Source organism: Mirounga angustirostris, unplaced genomic scaffold (assembly GCF_029215605.1).
Source record: "Mirounga angustirostris isolate CCGP_5_RB_7025 unplaced genomic scaffold, mMirAng1.0.hap1 SCAF_2, whole genome shotgun sequence".
NCBI classification, from domain to species: Eukaryota; Metazoa; Chordata; class Mammalia; order Carnivora; family Phocidae; genus Mirounga; species Mirounga angustirostris.
Window position 1 is genome coordinate 166,360,602 of NW_026991710.1, and position 14,830 is coordinate 166,375,431.

Sequence of the window (14,830 nt, forward strand, 5' to 3'; positions counted from 1 at the left end):
GCTCTTTCAAAAATAAGCAAGATCCTGCATTCTTTACCCAAGAGAAGAGCCCAAGACCACATCTAGTTTATACTGGCTTTCTGAGCATGCCCACAGCGCCTTCTTCTTGTCCAACACTTACCTCTGTTTCATTATAACACTAAAATCTCCACCCTATGAGGAGCACAAGCTTCATTAACAAGCATAAAAAGTGTGTATAGGCATGTTTTCTAAGGACACCTGCACAACTTTATGCCTACCTTCACATGCGATGACAAAGCTCCCCTTTCTGAATATTCATCCTAAACACTAAAGAAAAAGAACCTGCTCATTCTTGCTTAGGCTTTGGAATTATTCCCTGTGATCTTATTTTTTGCAAGTAGTTTCCTTTATGTGACAACCACCTGGTGTAGCCCCTATCTGTAACTCACCAAGGAGCTAACTCATGCTAGTTGTTACAGCATCATCAAAAGTAAATGGTTAACTTCATTTTAAAACAAAACATAACTCCAACCCTTTGTTTTCTAACAGGCCAACCTTAAGTAAGGTGATCACAGAAATTCACCTAATAAAGGTAAAACAGACAGTAAAAGTCATACCTGAAGCTGCTGTTCAAGAGGCTTCATACTTCCTGTGCCATCATAACCATAAACTCTAAAATTATGAGGTAAAAAAGCTCTGTAAAATAAAGATAAAAGGTATTTAATGGGGAATTTGTTTTCTAAGCTCCTATTGTGAAAAAAATGTTTATTTTATTGTATTTATTATAGACAAGTCAGGGAAGAAATAGAAAGTCCTGAATGCATGGACTTTGTTCTAATTTTACTCAAAAATTCTGGTGTCTAAACCTCTTCTCACTCACTTTACCATCACACTGTCCTCTAGGCTGTTTTTAAAAACATAATCAACAAGGGGTGGCTGGGTGGCTCAGTTGGTTAAGCTTCTGCCTTTGGCTCAGGTCATGATCCCAGGGTCCTGGGATGGAACCCTGAGTTCGGCTCCCTGCTCAGCAGGGCATCTGCTTCTCCCTCTGTCCCTCCCCCTGCTTGTGCTTTTGCACTCTCTCTCTCTCTCTCAAATAAATAAATATAAAATCTTAAAAAAAAAAAAACAACACAAAAAACAATAGGCAACTTTTGCCTCAGAGTATTTGTACCTGCCTGGGATGCTCTTCAGCATAGTTCATCATCTCATCTACTTCAAGTCTTTGCTTACATATCAACTTCTCAGTGAGGCTTATTTTGGCAAGTTTATTTTAAAAACGCAACTTTCCTAATTATCAAAACATAAGATTTTCAAACAACACTTCTAACTTTGCTCTCTATTTTTGCTTAAGCATTTATCACCTTCTAACATTCTTCTTAATCCACTCATTTATGATATTGATGCAGGAAAGATATTAGGGTTCAAAGCCAACAGCCAAGAAAGAATTCTTGAGACGTCTTTAGTGCAAAAAAGTGGTTTTATTAAAGCACAGGGACAGGACCCCTGGGCAGAAAGAGCTGCACTGGCGTCATGAGGTGTCATCGATTATATACTTTCAAGTTGGGAGGGGGGTTGGTTAGGGATAGTGTAAGTCTCTAAGAAATTTTGCAAGCAAGGTTTCCAGGACCTTAAGGGGCTAGCTGTTGTTAGGAAAAGTTCATTCATGACTGTCTAATAAAACCTTAGTCATGAGACCCTTCAGATGTATACCAGTGGGTCATATGCTTGTGGGATGACTACCAACGTACATCTTTGTGGAGTAGAGATAAAAGAAGTTTCCAAAGGAATTTTTATATGTTAAAGTAGACTTACACAATCCTGGGGGTCAGGCTAAGATTGCCTTTTGCCCTTAACAAAGTATTAACATTGAGGCAGCTGAGTTTCTAGAAGAATGTCACTCTGCCTGTTTCAAGGACTTGTCAGTGAGCTGTATGTAGTAAGGAAATTTAATTTTTCCTTTGCCTTTGTTTCCCACATTAATAGCATTACTAGTCTCATTTGATAACAATATAAACAGAGATTCTTGTCCCTTTTGTTTACTAGTGGATCTCAAGCATTTAGAAGAATATCAGTAAAATAACAAATGTTCAATAAATATTGAACTAATGTGACAAGAATTCAACAGATTAGATGGAGAACTCACATTACAATATATTATTTGTAAGTATGGGAAGAATATGCTGAAATGGCGCTATAAAGAGAAAGGGTAAATGCAGATATCCCATTTCATTTCTCTAATAAGCATAATATAAAAATTTGTGACTACCATGGCAGTCTGGATTTGTTGAAGCAAAATGTCAAAGAGCCAAACACTGATAAGCAGAGCAAGATTTTTTGCATTTTTGTCATACCAAAAAATAATATGACCCACAGTGGGGTGGGGCTCCAGGAAACACACAGATTCTGAGTTGAAGGTCTTATAAAGAGATTTAGCTGGTCATATGCAGGCGCTGGTTTTTGGAAAAGAAAGAAAAAAGTCAAATATCTGTGTTTGGGCAAAAAAGCTCCTGGGATGTCTAGAAACAGGCAGAACCCCTGGTGTCATGTACCCCCTAGAGAGAAAGTAATGAATGTTTGAGGTATATAAAATACATAGCTTCTCTCCCTGTACAATCTTTTGCCGATGTTGGAAATTGTGTAGAGTTGCCAAGGAGCTAAACTTAATTTCTCTGAAAATAAGAGCAAATTTTTTTTTCAAAACTGGTAATACAGAATCAATAAGCTCTATGTAACTCAAGCATGATAAAAGCAAAGAAAAATCACATCTGATTTGTTTAAAAGACTAATGAAAACCAAAATAAAATCTTCAAAGTATTAAGAGGAAAAAGAAAAAAGATGTTACTTTCAAAGAAACAGAAATAAGACTGACAACTACCTTGTCAATAAAAATGAAGAAAGTCAGAAGATAATAAAATGACAATTTTAAAAGGCAAAAAAATGTTTAAGAGTAGGGTTAGGTAAAAATTTAGCAATGAATACAAACCAATATAATCAAAAACAAGCAGACTTGCAACAGAAATATAGAGAATTCCAGAGAGATATATAAATTAACTGCATATAGAAATGGAAATGCGGGAAGAAATGAAAAGCACCAGAATGAGTAAATTTATGGTTAAATATAAAAGAATATTGACTGTACAAAAAATAATCTCATTGGGGTTTAAAAGTATGCAGGATTATAAAGGCTGAAAAAAATAATGAAAACATAAAAGAAGGCAAGTGGAATTAAAAGATTTAATGATTTGACAATATAGGGTAACTGATAAAAGTAATAATGCATATTAGGTTCAATAACTCAGAGATTAACATGTTAATCTAGATAGACTACTAAAAGAATAGTAAAAGAATGTATAACAAAGAATTTAATTGATGGGGAATGGTACAGTATAAAATGACAGATTTGTTAAAATGAAGACAATAAAAAAGAATATAAAATAAAAGGCACAAAAGAAAAATAATAAAATGATTTCAAAAATTATATGGAAAATCAAAGGGTCAAGAAAAGCAAGGACATCTTAAAACTGTTGAACAAGGCTGGGCATCAAGAACTATTATAAAGTCACAGTGATTAGTACAGTATGGTATTTGTATAGATAAATAGGGTGCAAGAATAAATATATAAACTAGCAGAAGAGAAAAAAAGGGTCCAGAGCCATTCAATTTATGACATCAATTACATTACAGTGCAGTGAAGAAAGGTTGTGTTGTCTTCCCAACGGCCTTTGCTAAATCCATAGCATGCTAATATGAAGAAATAATTAAATCTTCACTCTTATGCTCACAAAACACATAAATATCAATTCTGGATGAATCTTAGAGCTAACTGTGAAAGTGAAAACAATGAAAACCATTAGAAGAAAATAGTAGCTTTGATGGATGTATGTAGACAATTATTTCTTTTAAATTATGAAAATAATAGTAACAACAAAATAAAAATGATCATTTGGACTGCATTTAAAGAAAGTTTCACACTCAATAAAAGAAAAATCCAGACTGGATAAAAATGGAAAGAAAATGGTAGGAAAATGTAGTTTACAAATACGAAACAAAATAAAGTTAGTGTAACTATATATACATCAGATAAAATTTAAAATAATTACTAGCCGCTTCATAATGTTAAAATTTTATTCACTAAAAAGGTAAAATTTTTATTTAATTTTTTATAACTTCAAAATATGGAATTCAAAATTTAATCAATTTGAAAATCACTGTGGAAGATTTTAACACATATATATTACTAAATAGAAAAATCATTTTTGAATATGGAAGAATTCTATGACATGATTTAAAAAGAACATTATAGTAAATAATTGCAGGATACATGCTATTTTCTAGTACATATAGAATATTTACAAAAACTGAATATATATTACATCCCAAAGTTAGCCTCAACTTTTAAAGGATTGAAATCAAAGAATATTCTGTGATCAAAAATTACTAGAAATAATACCTAGAAAAGTGCCACATGTATTGGTATTTAGAGATACAGTGAAATAATTCATGGGCCAAAGAAGATATGTAATATGAACTTATGTTTGCTAGTGGTAAACCAGAGAAAATTCTACACACCTAAAGATGTGAGGAGTAGCTAAGCAGTATTTGGAGAAAAAAGTTAGCCTTAAATTTTTAAACTAGAAAATAAAAATGGTTGATGAGTAATCAACTTAGAATTCTTTTGAGGAAGTTATAAACAAAGATCAAAATAAACACAAAAAAAATTAAAAGCAAAGCAATAATACAAAAATCACATAATGTAGAGGACAACTGGAGTAAAGGAGCATTTTTTTATACAAGATAAAACTATAATTTTTCATAAAGGAAAAATTCTCTTTACTAAAATACCGTAAGTGTGAAAACAGAAGGCATAAAATAGGAGAAGTTATTTGAAGACACATCATGAATTAGACTTTTAGGCAAAAAGTTAAAAGAATTCCTGAAAATAGGAAAGAAAAGGCCAGATTAGACCTGTCTTTTTAAAAAGTATAAATGTCTTATGTAGGTGCTTTACAAAGAAGAAAATCCAAGCAGCCAACTGATATATTTAAAAAAGTATTCAGACTTATTTGCATTTAGATACATATTAAATCACAGTAAGACATCAGTACATAATCAACAGTTATTGAAAACTTAAACTATCTACCATTATTTATAGAATATGCAATTTTGAGGGGCATTTAAATTAGTCTAATGCTTTGGGAGAATTGTTTAATAATTATGACAACGCATATAAGTTAACAATCCAGACTATCCTTAATTATATGTCCTAGAAAATCCTGTGCATATGTGACAAAGAATACATATACAAGAGTTTTCATATCTGAATATTTGTAATATCTCCATAATAGAAAAAACAAAAATGTCCAAAATAACAGAATAAATTGTTGCATAATCATAAAATTGGATCCTATACAGTAATAAAAATGAATAAACTGGAATTACTTTTAACAACATTGATAAATCTCACAGACATTATTTTGAGTGACTGACATAAGCTGTAGGAGAATATGCTGTGATTCATTTAGAATTCAGAACAAACACATAGAAATATATTACTTAGGATAATTAAATAAAATCAAGGAAATGGTTATCACAACGGATCAGGAAAATAGTTACAAGTAACAGGGATGGAAAATGGTATCTGTATGGCTTTTGGAGGGCAGTCAATGTGTGTTTAATGTCAGGGTACAGGAATGTTCATTTCATAATTATTCATTTAACTGCATAAACATATTTCATGTATTTTAATTTATACTTAATATATTGTACAATAAGAAATATTAAAACAACAATAAAGGTAATTGGTAGTGATTTTTGTGAGAGAAGACCTAATCCCCTATTTCCATTTCCACTCTCAACACACAGAAATGACCAATTAACCATTAACTATTTTTAAATATGGTACTACACTTTAAACAATAAAGTGTGTTGACGAAGTATGGCCTATAGGCCAAACCCAATGCACCACTTTTTTTTTATATGAAGTGATATTAGAATATACCTGTATCCATCTATCTGCATATCCCCTATGCCAGCTTTCACAATGGCAGAATTGAGTGGTTGCAAGAGAGACCGGAGTTCATTCTAAAATGTTTGCCCTTTGCAAAAGGTGTACTGATTCTTACTTTAAACAGAATGATCAAGGAAGTAAAAGCAAAGGCTAGTGCTGCAGCTGAAAGAGTGAGCAGGTGACACTGCAAACTAGGACAGAATCTGGACCAGAATTGTGCCTTAGGGCAGGAAGGTTAAATGGCCTCTGGTCTCTAGCATGAGAACACACTGTGGGCTTTTCAGTAAAGAACATAGAGCTAGAAATATCCTCAGCAGTTTGTAAACAGAAGGAGAAAAAAAATCAATACCTGCTGTCTGTAGACAATGGACAGAATGAAGCATATCCTGACAACGGCAGAAGGAGCATCACATGCAAAAATGAAAACCCTAAACTACATCTCATGCAGATGTGGAATGGATTACAAATGGCCCCATCATTGCTGAAACTCTGAGATGAGGAATAATATAAACATTGGAGACAGCTAAATGGACCCACCAGGAATGAAGCAGAAACATCAATAAAACCACTTGCTTGACATAGGGTTGCCACAAAAACCTTCAATATGTAAAAAAGTAGTATATATGAAGCACAATTAAAATGAGGCTTGCCTGTAGTATTACCCTCAATATTCTAATCTAGATCCATTCCTGAGTTTGGCAAGAACACCTTTGAGCAATGTGATAAAATTGGTGTTCTAATTTTGTATGTTTGGAGACCCTAGGGTATTGATAAGTTTCTGTGACAAGATACAGATTCCTCCTAGCTCTGCACATACCCAAAGCTTCATAGGCTGTTGAGAGTGCAAGTGACATCACCCTGTTTGTATATAAACTGTTGGCTAGGCCTGAAGACAACTACCTGCCAAGACACCCTGAGTAGGGACAGTGGTCACTGAAGGCTTTGTAACTCCAACAGCAGGGATTCCCTGGCAACACTTATTCTGTCTCCTCTTCGCCACAGTACCACTCACTGTATTCTCATCCGTTGCATATAAAATGAAAAAAATGAAAGTTTTATGTTTTACTTTGATTACGAATTTGGTCACATCTAAAAAGTTAAATTCTATTTACTACTTTATTGACATTTTGCAACAATATTTTGAATTTCTCTAAGCCAAGACTCATTTGGTAACTCTTACTTAATTTCCAAAAAGCTGGTTCTTCTTTGATTAAACACTTGTAATTATGTTCTAATCTTATCATGCCAGTCATTGAGAATGTGGTTACTCTTCAAAAGATTTTGTGTTCTATGTGACGGTTTTTAAGTGAACTTTGCTTGTATGTGTGAAAAGAAAAGCATTAATTGTAGGGTGTGAAATACTCAATTCATCACACCATTTTTTTCCTAATATAAAAAAGACAGCTTAAGAAATATACTGCTATTCAGAAGCTGTCTTTCTTTATATCAGGAAAAAAATATAGAATATAAAATGCAACTAATGATGACACAGATGGCTAACAGACACATGAAATGATGCTCAACATCACTCATCATCAGGGAAATACAAATCAAAACCACAATGAGATAACCACCTCACACCAGTCAGAATGGCTAAAATTAACAACACGAGAAACAACAGATGTTGGCAATGATGCAGAGAAAAGGGAACCCTCTTACAGTGTTGGTGGGAATGCAAACTGGTGCAGCTGTTCTGGAAAACAGTATGGAGGTTCCTCAAAAAGGTAAAAATACAGTTACCCTATGACCCAGCAATTGCACAGCTAGCTATTTACCCAAAGAATACAAAAATATTAATTCAAAGGGATACATGCACCCTGATATTTATAGCAGCATGGCCTACTATAACAAAATTATGAAAACAGCCCAGTGTCCATCAATTGATAAATGGATAAAGAAGAGGTTGTATATATATACAATGGAATATTACTCAGCCATAAAAAAAGAATGAAATCTTGCCATTTGCAACGACATGGATGGAGCTAGAGTGTATTATGCTAAGCGAAATCAGTCAGTCAGAGAAAGACAAATACCATATGGTTTCCCTCATATGTAGAGTTTAATAAACTAAACAGATTAACATGGCGGTGGGGGGGATGGGGAGAGAGAAAGGCAAACCATAAAAGAGACTTAACTATAGAGAACAAACAGGATTACCAGAGAGGAAGTGGGTGGGGGATGGGCAAAATAGGTGATGGGGCTTAAGGAGGGCACTTGTGATGAGCACTGGGTGTTATATGTATGTGATGAATCACTAAATTCTACTCCTGAAACTAGTATTACACTATGTATTAGCTAACTGGATTTTAAATAAAAATTTGGAAAGAAAAAAATTTCACGCCGTTTTAAAAATACATTAATGGAGAGTTCTGAAATTCTTATTTTTACCATTTAAAAAGTACCATTTAAAAAGTACCATCACAATTCTGATTTTTCTTTATTCCTTAGTATGATGTGCTTATTTTTCCTAAATTCATCAGCTGGCATGGGATTGAGTTTGGCTAATTACAATTATATTCTAAGTCCTAAATACATTCTGACATGAAGTGTTAAGTAATTTCTTCTAATTATCACTATTCCTTCCACCCTAAAATTCATGATGTTCTTTTCAAATATGGTTGAATATTAGGGATTCAAAAACAAGACATATTTATGTTTTGATAAAGGTTAAAAAATAACAAAATTCATCCTTCATGAAATTCATGGATAGCCAAATAAAAATCTGGTGTTACTGAGAAGGAGGAAGATGGGAGTATACACTACAGGTTCAACTTCTAGATATTTATTATATAGACTTAAAGTTTTTAAGGCATAAAATAAAAGACAAATGAATAGGGCGCCTGGGTGGCTCAGTCATTAAGCGTCTGCCTTCGGTTCAGGTCATGATCCCAGGGTCCTGAGATCGAGTCCCACATCGGGCTCCCTGCTCTGCAGGAAGCCTGCTTCTCCCTCTCCCACTCCCCCTGCTTGTGTTCCTGCTCTCGCTATGTCTCTCTCTGTCAAAAAAATAAAAAAATTAAAAATTAAAAATTAAAAATAAAAAAAAAGACAAATGAATAGCCAGTAACTAGGAACATTTAAAAATACCAAATAATTACATTCTGGATTAATTATAAACAACAATTAGAACAAATACAGATGATAAAATAATGTATATCACCTACTTTTGCATTAGGTTCACTGTGTATGTTTTTCCTTCAATCATAATGTTGTAGGACACCTGCAAGAAGAGTATCATAAAAAGGCAAAGAAAAGTGAGAAGAATGTTAGAAAGGAAAACTATCATTTTATATTAATGATAATTACATTCAAAGCACATGAATACAAAAAAAGGAAAATTTATAATTTAATGTTGATTTATTTCAATGAAACTTGATACTTAAATATTGGTTTTCATAATAAAAATGGAAGAATATGATTTGTGTCATTTATTTGTTAATTTTTAAATGTAGCTAATAAACATTTGAATCTGAAAAATTGGTCTTCATCCAATAATTACATTAGCTTAATAAAGACTGAGGCCACTGCAAAACTTATGCTTAAAATGAAAGAATATAAATTATTTGATATAAAATTTATGCAGTAGAACAAAGATTTAATAGCACATAATGTATATTTGCAGATTTTATAAAATTCATTCCAAGTTTGGATCAAAACTTATTGATCTATTTTACTAATAGTAAGATTAAGAAATGATGTCTCACAAATAGGCAGTTTAGTCTTGTTAGATCAATTTGGGTAGCTTTGACATCTTTACATTATTGGGCCTTCCAATCCAATAGCATGGGATATAGTCCATTTATTTAAGCCTTTAATTCTCTCATCTTGTTTTATTGTCTTTAGAGAGGAGGTTTTGCTTATCTTTGTAAGATTTATTTGGATTTTGACTTTTATGTAGTGTAAAATTTTCTTTTTAAAAGTTTCATTTTATATTTTTGTTTTGCAGAATAGAAATATGATTGATTTTTATGTTTTGATCTTGTCTCTTTTTGCTTTGTTGTGTTTTGATCTTGTTTCTAAAGAATTTACAAAATTGTTATGTTATTTATAATTTTCTCTAGATTATTTTGGATTTTATTTTGTATACAATCACTTAATCTGTAAATAATGATAGCATTATTTTTTTCCAATTATTATGCCTATTTTTAATTTTTGTTGTTTTCCTTCCTTATTGCAGTGGCTAATATTTCCAGGCAAGGATAAACAGAAAAGGTAATTGTGGACATCCTTATCTTTTTCTTGATCTCAGGAGGAAAGCTTTCAATATTTCAACTTTATGCATGATTTTTTTTCAAAGGCATTTGATCTTCTCTATAAGCCACACTTGATTGTTATTTTTAATTATTACATATTTTGGACATATAAACATTACAGCAAATTATATAAAATGCCTTGTCACCAATGTCTATGTTAAAAAATAAAAACATTACAAGTATTTGAAAACAATTTTAAGTACTTTCTCATCCCAAGATTAATTCCCTTTCTTGCACTCCAGCTAACCAACATCCTGAATTTTGTGTTTATCATTCCCATGCATATTTTTATATTTATACTAATAATGGATGTTTAAGTAATTTTTTGCATAAATTTTAGCTCTGCATAAATGTAATCCTTCTACAAGTTATATTTCATTGCTGGATTACATCTCTGCTTGAAACACTATCTCATACAATAAGCACTATGCAAACATTTGCTATCATCAACATCATCAACACATGTAGCTTTATAATTTATTTTTTTGATGGTATAGTATGCCATTTTCTAAATATAGCACAGTTTATTCATCTATGCTGTCAATGGATGTTTAGTTTTGTTTCACTATTTTAAGCAATGCCCCAGTAAATAATCTTAGACATACCTCTTTGTGCATATTTGCTAGATATGTTAAACTAAACCTATGAGTGAAATTCTTTTATTAAAAAGTACTTCTGCAACTTCACTTCAAGTTTAAAATTAATCTGCAAATTTGTTATACCGATGTAGACATTCACAAAAAGTAAATAATATTATCATTTTACCCATCTCCTCTAATTGCATTTTGTTTTGTTACATTTAACTTTTGCCATTGATGATGTGAAATAGTAACCTATTGCGTTTACTTGGCAATTCCCTATAAATATCCTGATTTGTATATATGTTTGATAATTATTACCCTTTCAAGTTCAACCCTTGTCATTCATAACTTTGTACATGTTTCTATTTTTTTGCTTTTTATCTTATTGACTTGTATGAATTCTTGATACATTCTGGATACCTTTTGTGTGTTACATGGATTGCAAATATCTTCTGTGAGTCTGGAACATTTTTCACTTAAAAATTAAATAAATAAATAAATAAATAAATAAATAAATAAATCTAGACATTCCTTAATCCTTCACTTAAGAATTTGTGTTCCTTTTTCTTTCCAGTATAATTCTTCCCTATTATAAGATTCTAGAAATAATCTCCTATCTTGTCTTCCAGATTTTTAGTATTTTACTCTCAGATGTATGCATTTAAATGATCTTGAATCAATTTTGGTGTATAATGTAGCATTAATATACACTTTATTGTTATTCCATATCCTTAATCAACTGTGCATTCACCATTTATTAACTAGTACTTCTTTATTCAATGATTTCATTGCCACCATTGAATTGAATAAGTTCATATGTGTGTGGGTTTTAGGAGGCACTCTATTCTGTTCTATTAATTTATTTGTCCCTTAGAAATACATTATATTAATTACTGAAACTTTAAAATATGTTTTGAAATAATCCAAAGTAAATCACTGTTTTGTTCTTCAAAGTTAACAATTTTTTACCTTTTACCATTCCATATACATTTTAGAGTCAACCTGCCAATTTCCATGAAATTTCTTTTTTTTTTTTAAGATTTTATTTATTTACTTGACAGAGAGAGACACAGTGAGAGAGGGAACACAAGCAGGGGGAGCGGGAGAGGGAGAAGCAGGCTTCCCTCGGAGCAGGGAGCCCTATGCGGAGCTCTATCTCAGGACTCCGGGATCATGACCTGAGCCAAAGGGAGATGCTTAACGACTGAGCCACCCAGGCGCCCCTCCATGAAATTTCTTATGGGAACAGCAGTCAATCTATAGATTTGGTGAAAATTAACCTAAGAAAATACTGAATATTCTTGACTGCCAACATGATCTATTTTTTATTTTTCCACTTTAATTAGTGGTTGTATAATTTTTTTAACATTTATTTATTTATTTTAGAAAAAGAGTGGGAGAGAGAGAGCACAGGTAGAAGGGGCAGAGGGAGAGGGAAAGAGAATCTAATGTCTTTCAATAAAGGTTGACTATATCCTAAAAAGTCTTTACCTTTTAAATAATATTGTTAAGTAACTCATATTTTTGGCCTAAGTGTGTGTGTGTGTGTGTGTGTGTTGTACATATATATGGGTATGTATACACACATACAAATGTGTATATATATATACACATGTGTACAATACACACACTTTATCAAAAATATGTTATTTACCAATAATTATTATTAAATATATGTGTATAGATATGTGTGTGTATTTTCTCTTATTTTTTTGTTCTGCATTTCTACTTAATTTTAATATTTGAATCTCATTCTTTGTCTTATTTTACTCCTATTTTATAATATCCATCCAGTAGAATGTCTGGTATTCTGATTTCGCTATGTCAAGGTGTTGTCAATACTGATTTTTATTTATTCTGTGTTGTCATAATTGCATCTGAAGATTCTCTTTTTTCTATAATTTCTCAGTTATTATATGTTTAAATATAGCCTCTTCTCCAGGTTTTTTCCCCCTCTTTCAGGAATTTCAGTTATTATATACTGAGGCTTCTAATTCTATCTTCCTTCTCCCGTAGTCATTTATATGTTGCATCTATCTAGTCTACTGTTAATTCTTGATTTATTTCCCACTTTCATTATACTTTTCACATCTAGACATGCCATTCAGCTTTTTTTAGAACTTCTAGTTGAATATTTTCTTCTTATAATCTATATCATTTATTTGTTAATTCTAACAGTTATAAACATACACTGTTATGTTTACAACATTTGTTAAACCAGTAAGTACAATATAGACTCACTGGTTCAAAAAACAATATGTATTCAGCACTGTTCTAGACATGGGGATAGAGACATTAACAAAATAGTCAAACTTTTTCCCTCATGAAATTGACAGTTGAGGACAAGTGATTTTTTTGTACTTCTCTTATGAGAATTACTATCATAGAAGGTGGTGATGCCTGGTTGAAGATATTTCCTTCTAAGTAGATTCTGTATATATTTTCTAATATGAGTAAGCAATTCCATATTATTTTTGCATTAAAAAATAAAACTCTCTCAAAATACTGTTAAATGCCTCACCTTTTTTTTCTATTTAAATGGTTAAATTTTAAGTTTTCATAAACATGCATTCCTTTTAAAATGATATATTGAAAATTTTAAGTTTGTAAATTAGGGTGACAAGTGGGTAGTTGCTAAGGAAATATTTGCACTCAAATTACCAGAACACTTACTACCCAACCAAAAAGAAAATTAAGGTGTGGTGTTTGAAAAAATATATTTCACATCTTAGAAATGATTCTAGAAATTAGTTTAAAAAATATATTTTCTAATTCAAAGAAAAGAAAACCTAATACCCTGAACCAAGATGAACTAAGATGTCATGAAAAAATGTCTTAATGATTAACATATTTGCAATCAAATGCAAAAATTACTCATATAAAACTTCATTAAATGAAATTATCACTATACAGTATAAGGAAGCCATAGGCTTTCTTAACAAGGACAAAAAAACCCTCCAAAGATAGCCTAGTGAGTAAGAAGAGAATCTCTAGACGAATCAGGTCTATCATTATTCAAAGACACTCAAGAGGAAAAAAGATTTGAAAGATGGGACTTGGGGCTTTGATAATAAGTATCACTGCACCATATTTCTATGAAGCATAGTTTATCTTGGTTCATTTTCAAAAGGCCTTTTCCACTTAAGGAAAACTGGGTATAAATATAACATTCACTAAGTTTGCATGGATGAAAATGCCAAGTTTACATCTTACAAAAAAAAAATCTACATGATTTTAGAATGTGAAAAATGCTAGTGCTTAATTACATGTGATTCAACTCCTCCACTTAATATTGACAGTATTTTCTCTGGTATTGTAATTTGCACACGTAGTCTTTCAGAATCTGCAAGGGACAAATGTTTTATTAGAGTAACACCATCACCTCATAGTTTCCTCCATTATTTCCTCATCTAAATCCATAATCTTTCATATGCCACCTTTTTTTAAACTATCTTTTCAAATCACTCAATTCCCACTTCTTTCTAGAAATACAAGACTTTAAAGAGAAATTCAGTACAAATAAAGTCAGGTCTTTCGGACTTTTCCAACTACAGGGTCCACAAGTCGAAAATGCAAAGCAATATATGAAACTCTAACCTTGAGGCATTCACTCGAACCATGGCATCTCTCATCTTTCATACGGTACCAGGAGGAGTGGGAAAGCCGCCTCACATCCAATGTGGATTTTGGTTGGGGAAGGTGATGCAGCAGTGGGCTCTGGCTTACAGAGTCGGAGCCCCTACAAGAAAGCACTTTCCCAGGGACATCTGGCCTCTCAGAAGAAAACGGAGAAGAGAGCTGACATTCCCAAAAGGTCAGAGGAAAGGTTCTTGTACTTACTATTGTCTGTCTGGACCCTGACGAGCCCGGTGAGAAGAAGTAGTAAGCACAACATGGCTTCATGTCCTGTATGCCAGCCCAAATAACGGCAGTTGGCTTGCCTACAGGGCAGTTGGGAGCGCGAGGAGACCCCTCCCGGCCACGCACCCAGCAAGAGGCAGTCGGCTGTGAGAGCAGAGGTGGGC

At 32.5% G+C, this 14,830-nt stretch overlaps 1 protein-coding gene across 1 annotated transcript in view; it reads right to left on the bottom strand.

The window, feature by feature from the left end:
* The window catches only part of ADAM2 (ADAM metallopeptidase domain 2), a 166,026-nt gene extending 151,326 nt beyond the window's left edge, over window positions 1–14,700 (bottom strand). Inside the window, exons 1-4 of the mRNA XM_064583829.1 lie at window positions 14,646–14,700; window positions 14,072–14,148; window positions 9,136–9,191; window positions 579–657 (exon numbers count right to left, since the gene is read on the bottom strand). Coding sequence (XP_064439899.1) covers window positions 579–657; window positions 9,136–9,191; window positions 14,072–14,148; window positions 14,646–14,700 — 267 coding nt within the window. The remainder of the gene's footprint in view (window positions 1–578; window positions 658–9,135; window positions 9,192–14,071; window positions 14,149–14,645) is intronic.
* Window positions 14,701–14,830: the final 130 nt, after the last annotated feature.